This window comes from Setaria viridis, chromosome 2, assembly GCF_005286985.2.
Source record: "Setaria viridis chromosome 2, Setaria_viridis_v4.0, whole genome shotgun sequence".
In the NCBI taxonomy this organism is placed as follows: domain Eukaryota; kingdom Viridiplantae; phylum Streptophyta; class Magnoliopsida; order Poales; family Poaceae; genus Setaria; species Setaria viridis.
This window is the reverse complement of record NC_048264.2, coordinates 27,214,666-27,230,221: the sequence shown is the minus strand read 5'-3', so window position 1 is coordinate 27,230,221 and position 15,556 is coordinate 27,214,666. Positions and strand designations below refer to the sequence as shown.

General features: G+C 50.6%; 4 protein-coding genes across 4 annotated transcripts; 2 read left to right on the top strand and 2 right to left on the bottom strand.

Annotated features, from left to right (window-relative positions):
• Positions 1–2,768: 2,768 nt before the first annotated feature.
• LOC117842744 (succinate dehydrogenase [ubiquinone] iron-sulfur subunit 2, mitochondrial) lies at positions 2,769–4,517 on the top strand. Its single transcript, XM_034723247.2, has one exon. It carries the CDS (start codon positions 3,099–3,101, stop codon positions 4,302–4,304), a length of 1,206 nt encoding a protein of 401 aa, XP_034579138.2. The 5' UTR covers positions 2,769–3,098; the 3' UTR covers positions 4,305–4,517.
• Positions 4,518–4,813: 296 nt separating this feature from the next.
• Positions 4,814–5,636, bottom strand: LOC117844207 (zinc finger AN1 domain-containing stress-associated protein 17). The gene has a single exon (XM_034724962.2). It carries the CDS (start codon positions 5,363–5,365, stop codon positions 4,814–4,816), a length of 552 nt encoding a protein of 183 aa, XP_034580853.1. The 5' UTR covers positions 5,366–5,636.
• A 989-nt stretch (positions 5,637–6,625) lies between these two features.
• Positions 6,626–10,823, top strand: LOC117842285 (protein SCO1 homolog 2, mitochondrial). The gene is made up of 8 exons (XM_034722676.2): positions 6,626–6,826; positions 7,714–7,837; positions 8,153–8,228; positions 8,696–8,908; positions 9,349–9,438; positions 9,533–9,665; positions 9,744–9,871; positions 10,464–10,823. Exons 1-7 carry the CDS (start codon positions 6,744–6,746, stop codon positions 9,862–9,864), a joined length of 840 nt encoding a protein of 279 aa, XP_034578567.1. The 5' UTR covers positions 6,626–6,743; the 3' UTR covers positions 9,865–9,871; positions 10,464–10,823.
• Positions 10,824–11,782: 959 nt separating this feature from the next.
• On the bottom strand, positions 11,783–13,530 carry LOC117842284 (uncharacterized). The gene has a single exon (XM_034722675.2). The coding sequence runs from the start codon at positions 13,110–13,112 to the stop codon at positions 12,045–12,047; it is 1,068 nt and encodes a 355-aa protein (XP_034578566.1). The 5' UTR covers positions 13,113–13,530; the 3' UTR covers positions 11,783–12,044.
• Between the last annotated feature and the right edge of the window lie 2,026 nt (positions 13,531–15,556).

Below are 15,556 nucleotides of genomic sequence, written 5' to 3'. Positions count from 1 at the left end.
TGCTGAACAACTGACCAGACGTCCAGACCAGCATCGATCGCCCCGCGCGGCTCGGAAATTGTTAAGGCGCCGACGACGAGTTTCATGTCGCGCATGCGGCGCACGCTGCGCGATGACCGAGTTCTCCATCGCCGAGGACGCGGCATCCACGATCGCGATGCCCGTGCGCACGAGACGCTCACACGAGATCGTAGTCCTCGCTGAATCTCTCTACTCACAGATCGATCGACCGCACATCTGCGGCAGGCTGGCACAACCGCCAGCGCCAGGCCAGAAGCGTACGCCCCAGGGTGAACTCGCTCTCGCTCGCCAGTCGCCACGCGGGCGTGCCGAACAAACGAACGTGCGTGGCCAGCCACGTGAGCCCGTCTGACGTCCCATGGTCGTCGATCAGGGACCTGAGCTGCGATGGATGCAGGGGTTGCATGCAGGTGCAGCTACGCCACCAAACAATAGTTGAGCGCAGGTGTTTGACCGTGAAGAAGTCACTGTTCACACTGCCCGCAGCCCCTGTTTGGAACGAGGACACGTGCCACCGGTGTACGTGGGAACTCTCTTTTTCCATCACAAGTTGCCGCCCGTCGCCGTGATACAGCCGAAAATGGTGGTCGGAGCTGGTAATCAAATTTGGTCGCACTAGGCCCAAAAAAAGAAGAATATGGATGCACTTGCAGAGTTGCAGTATACTATTCCAGCGGTATGGCCTATGGGGGTGGTGGCAAACTGCTCATGGAGTTTGGTTAGTCCTATGTATACTCCTATTATCTCTGAAACCATAAGCCATATAATCCAGTAATAGAGCTGCCTTCTCTGGAGCAAGAGCAACCGAGCAATGGCTACCTTTTGTGCTTATTGCACCCGGTCAACTGACCAGTATGTGAAAGATGTCTTCAGCCCCACGTAGCTACCACTACCTGCAAGGGGACGGACGTTCCTTCCGCGGTAAAAAACAGCACTGCAACTCTATTTGTTACTGGTTGGATCAGAGGTCAGTAACCCGAGCCCGTAGGGTTCAATCACTGCCGGTGTGGGTGCGGCTAACCATTCCGATCGCGAGGCGTGTCGCGGCACCAAAATTTGACTCCTGCTAGCTAGTCCCGCGTTAACGTCGTCGGTGCAGCGAGATGACCGCCGCGACACGCACGAGACTCGTCAAATTACTGGATGGATAGAAATAGAATATGCGGCCCGTGCTCTCCCGTGCGTCCCGGTCGGTCGGTCGGTCAGCAGGTTCAGCACGACCCGTTGCGGACGCGTGAAAAGAATTCTTCTAGAACTTGTGACGGCGATGGATGGTAACGGTGGTCAATGGTCGCCGCTCGCCGGGGGAGGGAGAGGGCGCCCTTTCCTCGGCGCTTCGGGGGCAGCCGTCAGCCGTGGGATCTGTACCTGTCTCGCACCTTGATAGTTTTCTCCGGTTCCTTTTCACATCAGAATCAGATCGGAGGAATCTGCTGCCACTTGGAGGTTCATCCTTGGCATAGTTTTATCCGTGACGACAGAAACTCGAATGAACGAACCATTAGCTCTCTGGTTTGCAATAAAGGTAACTCTTACGTACAAGATCCTGTCTGGTTCCACCTAGTATCTAAGGGCCGGTTTGGTTCCCTTTACTTATTTTTAAGAAGTGTCACATCAATGTTTAGATACTAATTAGGAGTATTAAACGTAGACTATTTACAAAACTCATTACATAAGTGGAGGCTAAACAGCGAGACGAATCTATTAAGCCTAATTAATTCATCATTAGCAAATGTTTACTGTAGCAACACATTGTCAAATCATGGACTAATTAGGCTTAATAGATTCGTCTCGCCGTTTAGCCTCCACTTATGTAATCGGTTTTGTAAATAGTCTACGTTTAATACTCCTAATTAGTATCTAAACATTCGATGTGATGGGTGCTTAAATTTAAGCAAGTGAACCAAACCAGGTCTAAATAACCAAATATATTGACTAAAAGTGACTAAAAAATTTTAGGAGGCTTCAGAGCTCTACCCCCTCCTAAAACCTCCTAGAACCTAGCCTGGATCTCCACTGCCCCTCATTTATTGCCCCCCTCTCTCTCCCCCACCCTCCCTCCCGCCCGGCCTATGTCGGCGGCATCCCTCCCGCCGCCCACCGCCGCCCAGAGCCCCCCACAGCAACCCCACCCCCGCCACCGGACCCCTACGACAATCCCCACGGGGCCCCGCCACGTCGCGCGCCGCTCCCTGTCGCTGCTCCCCGCCGCGGCCCCGCCATCATCATCGTTCCTCGCCGGCATCCTCTCCCGAAGCTTCCCCACCGAATCCGCCCCTGAAGCAGCGAGCGAGCGCCGCCACCGGGAGGGGCATGGTTTGCGAGGGGGAAGGAGAAGGGCGCGGAGCGGATGCCGCCGTCGGGCCCTGCGCTGGGAGGAAAAAGAAGGCACGCGGCCGGCGGGTCTGGTCAGGCAAGCACCGCCATTGGGCGGGAGCTCGACCGACGCGGGGGAGGAGCGCGGCCGGCGCGTGGGTCGAGCTAGGAGGAGGACGGCGCCAGTGCAAAGCAACTATTCTACTGGATAGGGAAAAAAGAAAGAACATGGAGAAATCCACGGACAGGCAAAGAAGAAGCATGGGTATGGGGAAGGGTATCATGGTCCTTTTGCCACAATTTATTGCCTTTAGTTAGTTTTAGGAGGTGGAACCAAACGGTCTGATTAAAATTTTTAGGAGCTAAAATTTTAACAGCATGGAACCAAACAGGCCAATTATATAGATCCATCTATCCATCCTTTTGCTTTCAAGGTTGGAGTAGGACCTCACGCAAATAGTACCATCAAGCCCTCACTCTCTACTTTTGTCCACAAGTACTGCGGCCGCTGTCAGGTTGGCCTAACATTGGGACCCCGCATAAAGGCTAACGTTACAGCTTCTATAACTAGCTTCTTGTACGCATACAAAACTAGGCATTTCCAAGAAATGCCAACAGTAGACTGTAGACACGTGTTTCAATTGCCTGACTCATCACATTTTCCTTCGTGTTTCATGACGACTCCCCATGAATCAACAGAGTAGTCTGAAGCCCACGAAATTTTGCGTGTCCCATGAAACGGCCTACGACGGTCCAGGCCCATGAAACAGCCTACGAATGACTCGTTCAGTCACCCAGCCCAGAATACTATGGGCCGAGCCGACTGCTCTTCTACGGGCTGCGACCCTACACCACCGCCGATGCACCGAGCTGAGCTGGAGTCAAACCGCTCCACCCGTCGCGCCTTCCCGGCTTGCCACGCCACACGTGTCCACGCAGCTGGCACGTGCCGCCGCACCGGGCTACCCTTATACCATCCTCGCTCCCTAGCTGGTCCCTCTCGGAGGCTCCGACCGACGGCTGCAAACCTGCAACCGGCGACGATGCTGCGGAGGACTCTGCCGGCGTTGCGCTCGGTGAAGGACGGCGTGATGGACGCGGCCCGGCAGGCCGCCAAGGGCGACGCGCACTTCCCGTCGCTGCGCGGCCACCCGGCCGCGCGCGTCAACGCCCGCGAGTCCGCGGAGGGGCAGGCCCGTCTGGACGCGGCGGAGGATGAGCGGCGGCGCGGCGCGAGGCCGGAGGCGACGACGGTGAAGGAGTTCCAGGTGTACCGGTGGAACCCGGACTCGCCGGGGCGGCGGCCGTTCCTGCAGTCCTACTTCGTGGACCTGGCCGCCTGCAGGCCCATGGTGCTGGACGTGCTGCAGAAGATCAAGGCGGAGCACGACCCGACGCTGACGTTCCGGCGGTCGTGCCGGGAGGGCATCTGCGGGTCCTGCTCGATGTGCATCGACGGCGTCAACACGGTGGCGTGCCTCAAGCCCGTGGACACGGACGCGTCGAGGGCGACCATGATCACGCCGCTGCCGCACATGTTCGTGGTGAAGGACCTCGTCGTGGACCTCACCGGCTTCTACCAGCAGTACAAGTCGGTGGAACCGTGGCTCAAGACCAAGAGGCCGCCGCCCGGCGGGCGCGAGCACCCGCAGTCGCCGGCGCAGCGGAAGAAGCTGGACGGGCTGTACGAGTGCATCCTATGCGCGTGCTGCAGCACGGCGTGCCCGTCCTACTGGTGGAACTCGGAGGCGTTCCTGGGCCCCGCCGCGCTGCTGCACGCCTACCGTTGGGTCTCCGACAGCCGCGACGACTACGGCCAGGAGCGGGTGCAGTCGCTGGCGGAAGGCTGGGACAAGCTCTACAGGTGCAGGATGATCAAGAGCTGCACCGCGACGTGCCCCAAGAGCCTCGACCCCGCCGCCGCCATCTCCTCCATGAAGACCTTGCACCAGCTCCGCAAGGCCTGATGAAATCATGAAAGACAATAGAATGCCGGCCTGCATGTCTACGCGACTACGCTGGTGCAAGTAGGGGACGTGCCGCGTGTGTTTTGATCTGGGAATAAGAATGCTTTGTGGATTTCGTTGCTGCAATGTAGTAAGACGTTGATCCATCGAGTGTACTCTGTTCTGTCCCCAGAGCCCAAATGTGAACAACGTTACTTTGTGGTTTGCTCTCTCTTTGGAACGCAGAATTGAGTTATACGCAAAATTGTGTAATTTTTGAACGCAAAATTGAGTTAGACAAGGAGATATTTGCAGAACATCACGCACGAAGCTTACAATTACATGAACGACAACCCAGCGAACAATTACATGAAAGAATGTTAATTACATGAAAGAATGTACGAACAATTACTTCTCCGATGGCATGCCCTTTCCCCAAACATCTCTTGTGCCATGCTTCTTCCGCATCTTGTGCGATGGAACCGAACGTGGAATCCTGGCTTGTAACACGTCAAAGCTGTATAAAAGCCTCAACAGATCTTGAAGCTCCTGATGGACACCGCTAGCGGCCGGCGGCCGCCTTCCTTCTTCTGCGCGTCGCGGCCGCACTGCCCGCCGGCGGCCCTCCTCGCGGCTGCCGCTCCCGCCGCTGCCCGGGCGCTCGCGGCGCAGTCGTGGTCCGCGGGGAAGCGATGCTTCAGGCACACCTTGAGGCCGCAGCCCTTGCACTGGGTGGTGTTGCAGAACGTGAGCGCCTCCTTGCACCGCCGTGCCGGGCACTGCGGCTTGTTCTTCCTCGCCGGGTCGCAGCGGCGCGACCGCACGTGCGCGTCAAGGATCTCCCGCTCGTCCTGCCCCGGCGCCGTCCGCTCGATGGAGTCGCCGCAATCCGGGCACAGCACGACGGTGCGGCCCTGGTCGGCGGCCTTGGCGCAGCCGTGGTCCAGGTACGTGCGGTGCGCCGCGCAGAAGAAGCCGCCGCAGCCGCCGCACTCGAACGGCAGGAAATCGAGCTGGTTGCACTCTGGGTCGTCGCACTGCGCGCCGAGGTCCGGGAAGAACTCCGTGCCCCGCCGCGCCATCGCCGTCCGCCTCTTTTCTCTCTTGCGCTCGGGATCTTAACAAGCGGTGACTGGTGATGGTGATGGTGATGGCGTTGTACCTGTGATCGGGGTCGGGCCGGTGATTTATAGACTACTAGTTGTATGCGATCGGACTCGGACCTTTGTTCCGAGTAGGAAAGGCGGGAGCGAGCGAACGGATGACTCAGCTTGAGTCGAGTTGACCTGGGTCAGCGGTCGATCTGAGCCGTTTGAGGACGATCGGACATCTCGGAACTGATGCGCTGTTGGGTCACCAGCGACGGCGGCGCTACAGAACGGACAATGGTGCCCGGTCGAAAACTCGCCGGAGATTGCTCGAAATAGGGCGTGGCTGCACGGTTTGGAGGACTTAATCAGGGAGATCGAGGGGGGCACGAAGAATGCGGCTGGGTGGACCTTGGCGCCGGCGATTGAACGACGGCGGCGGGCGCCTGCGGCTCATATACATGTTAAGCTACTTCTGAATTTCTTTTTCAATCAATGATGATGCGTCATGTCAGTTTGTACATTTTTTAACAGAAAAACTGTTAAAAATAAAACTGGCTGAAAAAATGAGTAGGAACCTGACAACCATTCAAAATATCACATAGGAGTCGGTCGTTAAAATACTGATTGAAAAGGTAATAATTTCTCAGTCGATTGCTTTATAAAAAAATAAAAAACCGTGCATCTAGCACAAAACCTGTTTGATTTTTCAGTTCAAACATCCTTGGTTCTGAAACTTCCTTGCTTTTGTTTTTGTTGCACCTTCTAGTATCTAACCCAAAATCTGTATTGGAACTGATGATTGCTATTGCTACTTGGATTAATTTGGCGACTATTAAGAGATTCTGGCCTAAACATGGCAGGCAACAAAGACAACAGTCAACAACAAGAAGGTTATGGTTAACCATGGCAGCTCTTCTGTGATTAGGCAACACAAGGGCTCAAGAGGAAATCTATCGTACTTTAACTCTTTATTAAATCGAATTAAAAATAAATTTGTGGTACAATATGTTTCGTATTTTTCCGGTGCAACTTTTAGCGGAGCACTTATACGAATCATCATGGAAGACAAAAAAAAAAAGGGTAAAACATCAACTGTACGAAGAACACCAGAGATCAAATGGGTCCCTTTCTAGCCTTGCTGGGCCACCAACCCCAATGTCAGCCCACAATCGAACAGAAGATCCCTTTCTTGGGCCACAAGATGATGAAATTACCTTTCTTGGACCAGAAGTCGACGGCATCCCCCAGGTCTCTCCGCCCAAAGAATTTCCATTCCATTTGAGCGCCCGAAATTTTTTCCTCTTCCTTCCCCTCTCAGCCTCTCTACTCTTCTCCACCGCCTCGCTCCGGATCCCCACGCGGCCACGCCATGCGGACCTCGCGCGTCCTCAACCTCTCGCTGCTCCGCCGCCTCCGCGTGGCCGCCGAGCTGTCTCCGCCGTGGCGGCCCCGGTACGCCTCTCTCTATTCCCTCGTGGTTATCGAGCCCGTGGAGGTGTTGTGCGGCTGTGCCTGCGCGCGCCAAGTGTTTGCGTTAATGCCGCAGCGTGTGGCGCCGCCACGCGATGGCGTCCTCGGTTGTTGGAGGATTTTGTCTGGGTAATCGGATTTGCAGCTTAGGGTGGGCTGGAGTGGTGGTTTGAGATTCGTCTCAGTTTTAGAGTTCCCTGGAGCGGAGCGCGGATGATTCCGGGAGTGACGCGGTTGCGTTCCATGGGAGTAAATCGAGGCAACGAGTAGCTCGAAATAGATGCTAAGAAATCCACTGGTGCGAGTATAGTCATAGTGTGTTTATGTATGTACCCTGTGCACTTCATTGTCAGATTGCTACTTGCAACATTATGCTGAATGTGCTGCAACGACATGTTAGCCTGGGTCTGCCTGCAGATGTTATTAACTGATGGAGTCACCTGCATTGCTAGTGTTTTATAGCAGGATCTCATCATGATGGTGATGGTATTATAGTCCCTAAATTTGGTTCAAACTGGGCTGTTCAGGATCTGATGATTCTTAGTGTAAATGTGACACATGTATAATTTTCATGCCTACAATTACCACAGTGGCTCTATCAGGGACTATAAAGTCATATCATGTATTCAAATAACACATTTCACTTGTAGTTGTAGTTGCCTTACTGCCACTTATGTATTGCTACTATTGCTGACCTTGGATTTAGTGCCGCAGTTGATACTCCAAAGCATCAAGTTAATGCTTGAATGTATTATGTGTGATCTGGAGTATGTGGTTACGATTCCAAGGATGTGTGCTGGTAGATAGTTTGCTTTTTCTTGAGTTATCGAGTTTTTTTTTTTGATAATTCTGGGAATCTGCTTCTGCAGTGTTCTCCCTGCCCGGGGTTACCAGTCGAGAGGTTATTCTAGTGGTGGAAGCTCCAACAGGCCAATGAGACAGTTCTCTGAACAGAATGAGTCAAGTCCCCGACCATTGATACACTACATTGCTGTATGTTGTTTCTACGGGTTGCATCATCTTCTTATTTTTCCATACTGTATCTAAGTATGAAATTATCCACACTTTTGTTTCATGTCAAATCATTTTCATGTGATTTTTTGAAATACATGTCTTTGGACATGTGCACTACAATTCAGCTTGAATGAATCTTTAAAAACATTTTGTATCATGGTGTTTACCCCATCGGTGTTGTGTTCTCTTCTACTTAAATGAAATGGCAGCACTCTGGATCCACACTTTTTTAACTGAAAGCTTCATCAGGATTTCTGTTTTATTATTGTTCTCATGTAAACGTTGGTTTTGCAGCCATCAGCTCTACTATGTTTTGCTGGATTAGCTGCTTTTGTTCATTACAATGATGAGAAGCGTGCGGTTCCCTTAGGTACTCTGTACTCAGAATTTCCAGCACTTCAGTTTTATGTAATATTTTGATGTTACACATTTCAATGGTATTTTGTGTTTATTAGACTTGATTGATTATATATTGATATGACAATAGTTCTTTCAGATGAAATTCTTTGTTGTTCTATACTGATAGCGTCGTTTCTGCATACTCTGACATCATATGGAACTTCTTGTTGATGAATTAGTGTGCTCTCAACAGTTACTAGGTTATGGACACTGCTAGCTTCATTGTACAAAATATCGTGGATTTTACTATTGCTATTGCTGCTGGCTGGGACGGTTTTTCTTGGGGAGAAATAATAGAAATTGCATGACATCAATTTTAACTTATGTATTTTTTGCACACAGTAACTTTGCTTAGACAAATAGTTTACATAAATTATTTAATAGTGTAATAAATGTGATCACTATATCTGTTTTGCCTTTTACTTTATGGTATTTCAGCTAAAGGGGGAGGACTTACCGGTGTTCCTAAAAGGTGTACTACCAATAGACCTGCAATAGGAGGACCATTTAAGCTATATGATACTGAAAACAATGTGGTGACTGAATCGAAGCTTCGAGGAAGCTGGACTCTGATGTGCTTTGGCTATACATCATGTCCAGATGTGGGGCCAGCAGAAGTTCAGAAGATGGCTGACGTTATCAAGCTGTTAGGTGTGTTGCTATATACCACATTCTTCTTACACATTTAGCGACGAGCAGGCTATATAAATGCATGCGTATAATAAAGTATGCACTCTGAAAGAATTTATGTGCATGCGTAGTTTATCGTATTTATGTTGAAACTGGAAAGTTACTTTGTCCAAGTTGGCTATGTCCTCAGTTTGTTGAGTTTCTTTATGAGCTAACCAATTATCTATGGTCTTTTGCTGAAAAACAACTCCTACTTATGTCTTCAATACTATGCTTACCCAGTCTTATCTTCTGTTTGTTATGGTTAATTTTTATGACCACCTCCGTGGCTCTGTGCCAGCTGGTTTAAAAAATTACGGTAGTCTATATTTTGCTTGCAATGAATTAAGTTTTCTTGGATCAGCTATGGGCACTACTGATTTGCGATCTTCATAATTTGTCCTTTCCTTTTTGTTTACTAGAGTCGAAATATGGTATCAAGATTACACCACTCTTTATCACAATTGATCCTCAACGTGATTCACCTTCTCAGCTTAAGGCATACCTTAGTGGTAAGTTACTCTGCGGGATTGGGATTTGAACATTCAAATTCTGAGTTATGTCTGCAAGTGATCAATTGTGATTTGTGACTCATTTTACATGCAGAATTTGACCCGAGAATAGTAGGACTAACGGGTCCCATCAGTGCAGTAAGACAGATTGCACAGGAATACCGTGTTTTCTTTAAAAGGGTGGAGGAAGTTGGTCAGGACTATCTTGTAGAAAGCTCTCATAACATGTAAGTGCACACAGAGATGATTTGTGCACATTGCCATGCTGATAATTGTTTCCAGAAATTGACCATCTGAAGTTACAGGTACTTGCTAGATCCATGCTTGGAGACAGTAAGATGCTTTGGAGTGGAGTACGAGGCATCGGATCTTGCTGAGGCGATAACAACGGAGGTCAAGAAAGCATCTGCTTCATCAACAAATTAGTCTAGCGGTATTACCACTTGATATTCATTTGTTTTGTTGATTGCACTTGTGCAACAAAAGCAAAGATAGGCTGTTTATACATTTGGGAACCTTTTCCATCAAGTAATCAATTAGCTGAATCGATAATACCTGGTAGTAGCTTTTTGAAGCTATACTTTTTAGTGCCTTTTGAGGTGAAAATATGCCTTTATCTGATAGTGAATTAGTAATACGAAATCCATCGCCTACTATAAACATCAGATCAAGGACTAAAAGTTTCAATCTGTAGTTATTCTATGTGTTTCATTGGGCAGCATCTTTTTTACTCCCTAGCATCCAAATTGTTCTATTATTTTCATCTTTCAGACTGTAACTAAAGAGTTGCTTTCGTTTATATTTTTGACCAGATCACCATCCTGTAAAACTCTGTTCTTATTGTTGCATGCTTTTTTATCAAGGATTTAGTCTTGATCACACTTCCTGTGGATCTCCATGCTATTTCTCGTTCTGTAGTGATTTAAACATGTCATGCGTAGCAGATTATTGTCTGTGTTAGTCAGGTTCAAAGTAATTTGCAGTTATAACATGCTAACACAACTTTGCTACAACGAATTTTGCAGGCCCCAACATGGCAGTGTCAGCAGTCCCTCTAATATTTGCTTCAAAGCACCTCCTCGCCCGTGTATAGCTAGCCTCACAAAAGGGGTCAGAGTGGACCTTCCATCCAGCTTCGCCTTGAATCACAACCTATCCGAACTCCCATTTCTCCCGCTTGCTGTCTTAAGATCTGAGCTCAAGTGTACAGAATGGTCCTCTTCATGCGAAGTCTCTTCAGAATTACAAATCACTTGCAGTTACAATTTTGTGACCGGTGGATGATCTTACAATACACAGCAGCATTACTCCGCTGCCCTAAATGTGCCAAATGACCTGCTACTTGCAGGTTCTGTAGCCCAGATTCATGAACCGGCTTCTCTGTTCTTCCCTCTGGTCGCTGAACAGGTAAACGATCCGAGGCTTTACAGCGCTGTCCATGTTATGGCATGTGTAGCGTAGAGCTATCTCATCGGAGAACAACTGCGACCCCACGCTCTTGGTTCGTGCCCGGATTAGTAGCTTTTTCCACGGGACGGGACGGAATGCCACCTCGCTTTCCCCCCTTTGCCCTTTCCCTTTTGCAGGTACTCGATCCGTGCATCGTGTCTGCCCCCGGCAAGACAGCGGCCACCTGCCGCCATTATGCCTGCCCAAGCCCGAGGGGAGTCGCCGCCCTCATTTCATATCCGCGGTGTGTTCGATCGTGCTAGGGCTCTAGGTTTTGACATGCGTGAGAGGTGAGAGCCTCCTTTTTGGTTTAGGCACTGGAGCGAGTAGAATTAGGCTTCTAACATTGTAGTAGTAGTTGGAGTTCTAGCACCTTTAGTCCTCCGTGCTCGTGCGTTTGGTGCAAGCTGGGCGTGATCTGGTTGTGGCTAGTGGAGATGTTCTGCTTGTTAATTATCGTCTGATGGCCTGCTGATTGTGAAGCTGGTGGCCACCCGTTGCACGTTGGGGGTTTAAAGTATGGTTTGCATTGCCCCTGGAGCCCGTGCGGGTGAGTAGTGATTCTTCGCCAGCGGACAGGCTGGCTCTGCAGGCCTGCAGCATACAGAAATCTAGTATTCTTCTTGGCAGAGTCTTTACTACTCTGTTGTGCTGCATAAAAGAATCTAGTATTCGTTGTCGTTGCAGAGCCTGCTGCACTCTGTGCTGCCTGGAAATGGCAGGCGGTTTGGCCGGCATCGATGCCACGCTGAGTCGCTGAGCACGTAGCGTCGGATTGCTGCCAAATGGAGAACACGCTTACGTATCGTGGTGTCGTTTGTGTAAATTTGAGCAGAGCGTTTTCTTAAAAAAAAAAAAATCTTCACGCGTCCAAGAGTAGTTGGCACAGTTGAGATTTGAGCATTGAGACTTTGTTTGGAACAAGAATTTCCCGTGATTCCAGAGGATCTCAGCGAGAAATGCACGGGGTTCTCTTGAATTTCATATCAAGTTCCTATGCAAACCATTCTAAGAATTATGCCAACATTTACGTAGCACGAGTTTGTACATGTTCCAACACGTACACCGGTGTCCGGTGATGCGATCTATCTATACAACGAACGAGCTCCGCATCCTCGCCGGCGTCGAGGCGGCGCGTCGTGTTGGCGCATCGGCGGTCACCTCCTGCTGCTCCGGCTCTTCGCGAGCGGGTCCACGCCGCCGACGACCCACGTCTCCTTGGCGATGTCAAGTGACAACTTCAGGAAGCCGGGCGCCGAGCTCATGAACACCAGCTCCTCCCTGTCCTCTGTTTCACCGTCTCCCGGCGCGGCGTCCGCTTTCGGCTTCTCTTGCTCGACATCGCCGGCCAGCAGCCCACCGGTCTCTCCCCTCGACATGGACAGCCCCTTCGCCGGCGCGGAGCGGCACCGCATGAGCAGCAGGGCGTTGGGCGGCGGCGCGGAGGGCGCGTTCGCGCTCTCGTCCGTCTGCCCCTCGTCGTCGTCTTCTTGGTCGCCGCCCTCGTCGTCCCCGGCGCAGTCTTGCTCCAGGGGCTCCTGGCCGCCTTCCAGCACCATGAGCCACTTGGAAAACACGCTGGGAGCGCCGCGGTGCTCGCCTCCGTGTTCCTCCGCGTCGCCGCTGTCTCCGTCGGAGTCGGTGGTGGAGTCCACCGCGGCACCGTGGAGGGACCCGAAGCAGCGCACCTTGTGCCGCAGGCTCCGGAGCGCGCCGCCGAGGAAGGGCAGCGCGTCCCGCCTGATGCCGAGGGTCTCGAGCCACCCCACCTTCTTCCTCCGCCCGTGCAGCCGCTCGATCTCCTCCACCACGGTGATCCAGCTCCTGGTGCCGGCGCCGGCGCCATCCTTACCGTGCTTCGCCGCCGCCGCCGATCCCGGCTTCGCCTTCTTTGGCCGGCCGACCTTGATCTGCCCGGCGCACGTGACCTTGGGCGACTGCGGCTCCTCCTCGTCTTCCTCCGCCCTCTGCCTCGCCTTGGACCCCCGGAACATCGGGCTACTCCCGCGCGCCTTCCCGCCACCGGCAGCAGCGCTCGCGCCGCCGGGCAGCTGGAGCTGGCGCCGGCGCGCGGCGGCCGCCTTGTCCATGGTGGTCCGGGACGGGCTGCAGATGGGCTTGGGCATCAGCGCCAGGTGCTGCCGCGCGGGGAAGCAGACCAGCAGGTCTGTCGGGGCCGTGCCGCCCTTCCCACCTCCTCCTCCCACCGCCACCGCCTTCTTCATGGCCTCGACCGGCTCCGCGGGCGGCCGGCGACGGCAAGCACGACGAGCGATGTGAGAGAGCGTAGAGGAGTAGCGGCGCTGGATTCAGGGAAAGCGAGGGAGGGTGCGGAGGAGGCGCTTTAAAAGAGAGCGCGCGGACGGGCAGCTTTGCGGTCGCTTTCGCTGGGTGCTCCGTGCTCGGCTGCTCCTACTGAAGGCGGCCACTCTGTCAGCTCAGTGCAGTGATGCTCCAGTCAGTCCTGGCCCTTTTGGCATCGATGCATCGTTTTCGATTGCCGCTTTCTCTGTTTGACGTGCCTTCAGTTCTCTCTGCCTGCAGCAATTCTAGGACGGCCTGCATTTCCTCGAGAGAGCGACAGGCTAAGCAGAGGATATACGGAGACAGTGAGACATCCATCAAACCTGCGGTTTTTGTCTCTCTTGCTGTCCTGCATGGTTTCATGGGGTCCAAGATCGGACCATTTGAATTCCATTACGAGCCTGAAGAATCATTTCAATTCACGGAGTACCTGTGAATTTGCGGGGTGATTTTTGATACATTGGTGTGCTGTTGCGGTCCACAAAATTTGTGGCGACCAACTTAAAGGAGCTAAAACCGCTCGTAGCAAAGGAATGTTTCGAGAAAGAGTGGACATGTCAGCGTGGAGTCAAGGTATGTAACATAAATGCACGCCCAATGTAGAACCAAGGAGGGCTAGAGGTGTTGCACCTTTGAGTGCGCAAGACACCTGCCGTGCTTGATCTTTTGTTTGGCGCCTTTTTGAAACGTAAGTGTGTATGCTTGAATTGTTCAAGTTTTGTAAACAAGGAAATTTTAAATGAACCAAACGGGTCCGGCCTCCTTTTATCTTTATGTTTAGCCTTTAAGGTTACAACTTCTCTCCTTTCTTTAGTTTCTTGCTTTCGGTGCCTTGCCCGGTAAGATGTCATGTTGTACTTGTACCACTACAAGTTGCAGCATGGTTTAGTTACGTGCATCATCTAATTGACCACCGAATCCACCACTCTTGGTGGCGGTGAAATAAATGTTTCTAGCATAGCCTATAGTTTACTTTTACTTTACATCATGTCTTTATGTTACAACCATACCCTTACAGTAAGGACCTTAGTGCAACATGGTTATTGCATACAATTTTTTGAGTACCATGGCGTGATAGCCTTCCCAACTAATACATAGCTAAGTTTAGCACAAGATCATTCTCAGTAGGAGTTTTATTCTCCATAAATGAGATGCCACATAGACAAATACCTCTGTCTAACACTTGTTTCTTTCCACCCCTCCATCTACTGCTGCTCCATCTGCTTCTAGTGCCAAAGATGGGGCTTGTTCCATCCTTTTATGTTGTTTGGCTTGTCCCTACATCGATGAAGAGAACTCCTTATATTGTTTCTTCAACTTTGGTGGCCAAATATAGAAAATTATGAAGCTACATTTTTAAACAAATATACTTGTATCATTTTCAAAATACTCAAACTTAACATATAAACAATAATGTGTAACTAACGTTGAAATGATTGACTTAATTAAAAGAATCCGAAACACCACTTACTTGTACCTAGAGAAAGTATATTTCACCAAACGAAACAAGCACGTCTCTTGAAATCATCACCCACACACAGAATTTGCTTTAGGATACTCTGAGCTATCACCATGCCTTTGTAAGTTTGGCGCATAAAATGATTCAGTAGCCCTTTTGTGTCCAGCCTGATATATTGTGGCAGACTCGCAACAGCAGTCAGATTGGCTGACGATGCAACCACTGGTTTGTTGTTAGTGGTTAGGCAGTTAGCAAACCTTTTTCTTGCCACTACACAATTGTTAAGGTTTGTTGCTATAATAACAACGCAAAGTATACTCATTAATATAGGTAAGCACTACTCTCCGTTTCAAATTATCAGGACATATATGTTTCATTAGGACAGTCTTTCTAACTAACCATCACTCTAGTAATATATAACTAACCATTAGGATTTGTATTTAAAAATACTTCTTATGGGCATACTTTTAATCACATAAATCAAATAGTAATAGAGTAATTGTTAGCCAAAATCTTGACATAACGAAATGAAATACGATTGTAAATTTAAAGGAGCGTGACTTGTTGGTTTATGTGGAGTTATCTTGAACCGATTAACTCGGCATCATAATAAACAAGTGCACCTCTCTATGATACTAGTTGTTGGGGACCGCCTCACAACGTACCCTAAACGAAGCCGACGCGGAGCTCTCCCTGACACCAACTTGACTTCGTGGTTACACTCTTCCCTGAAGTTGATGACTAACCGAAGCTAACTCGTCCGAAGATATTCGTTCTGTGGTTTTGTAGGTGAGGATTCCCGAAGTTGAGGCCTCCACGAAACTCCCAGCGACTCGACTTCGAGGAGATGCTATGACCAGAGCCCGAGGTTGGCGGGTCTCGGCCAACGAAGGTGGAGCATGCAGG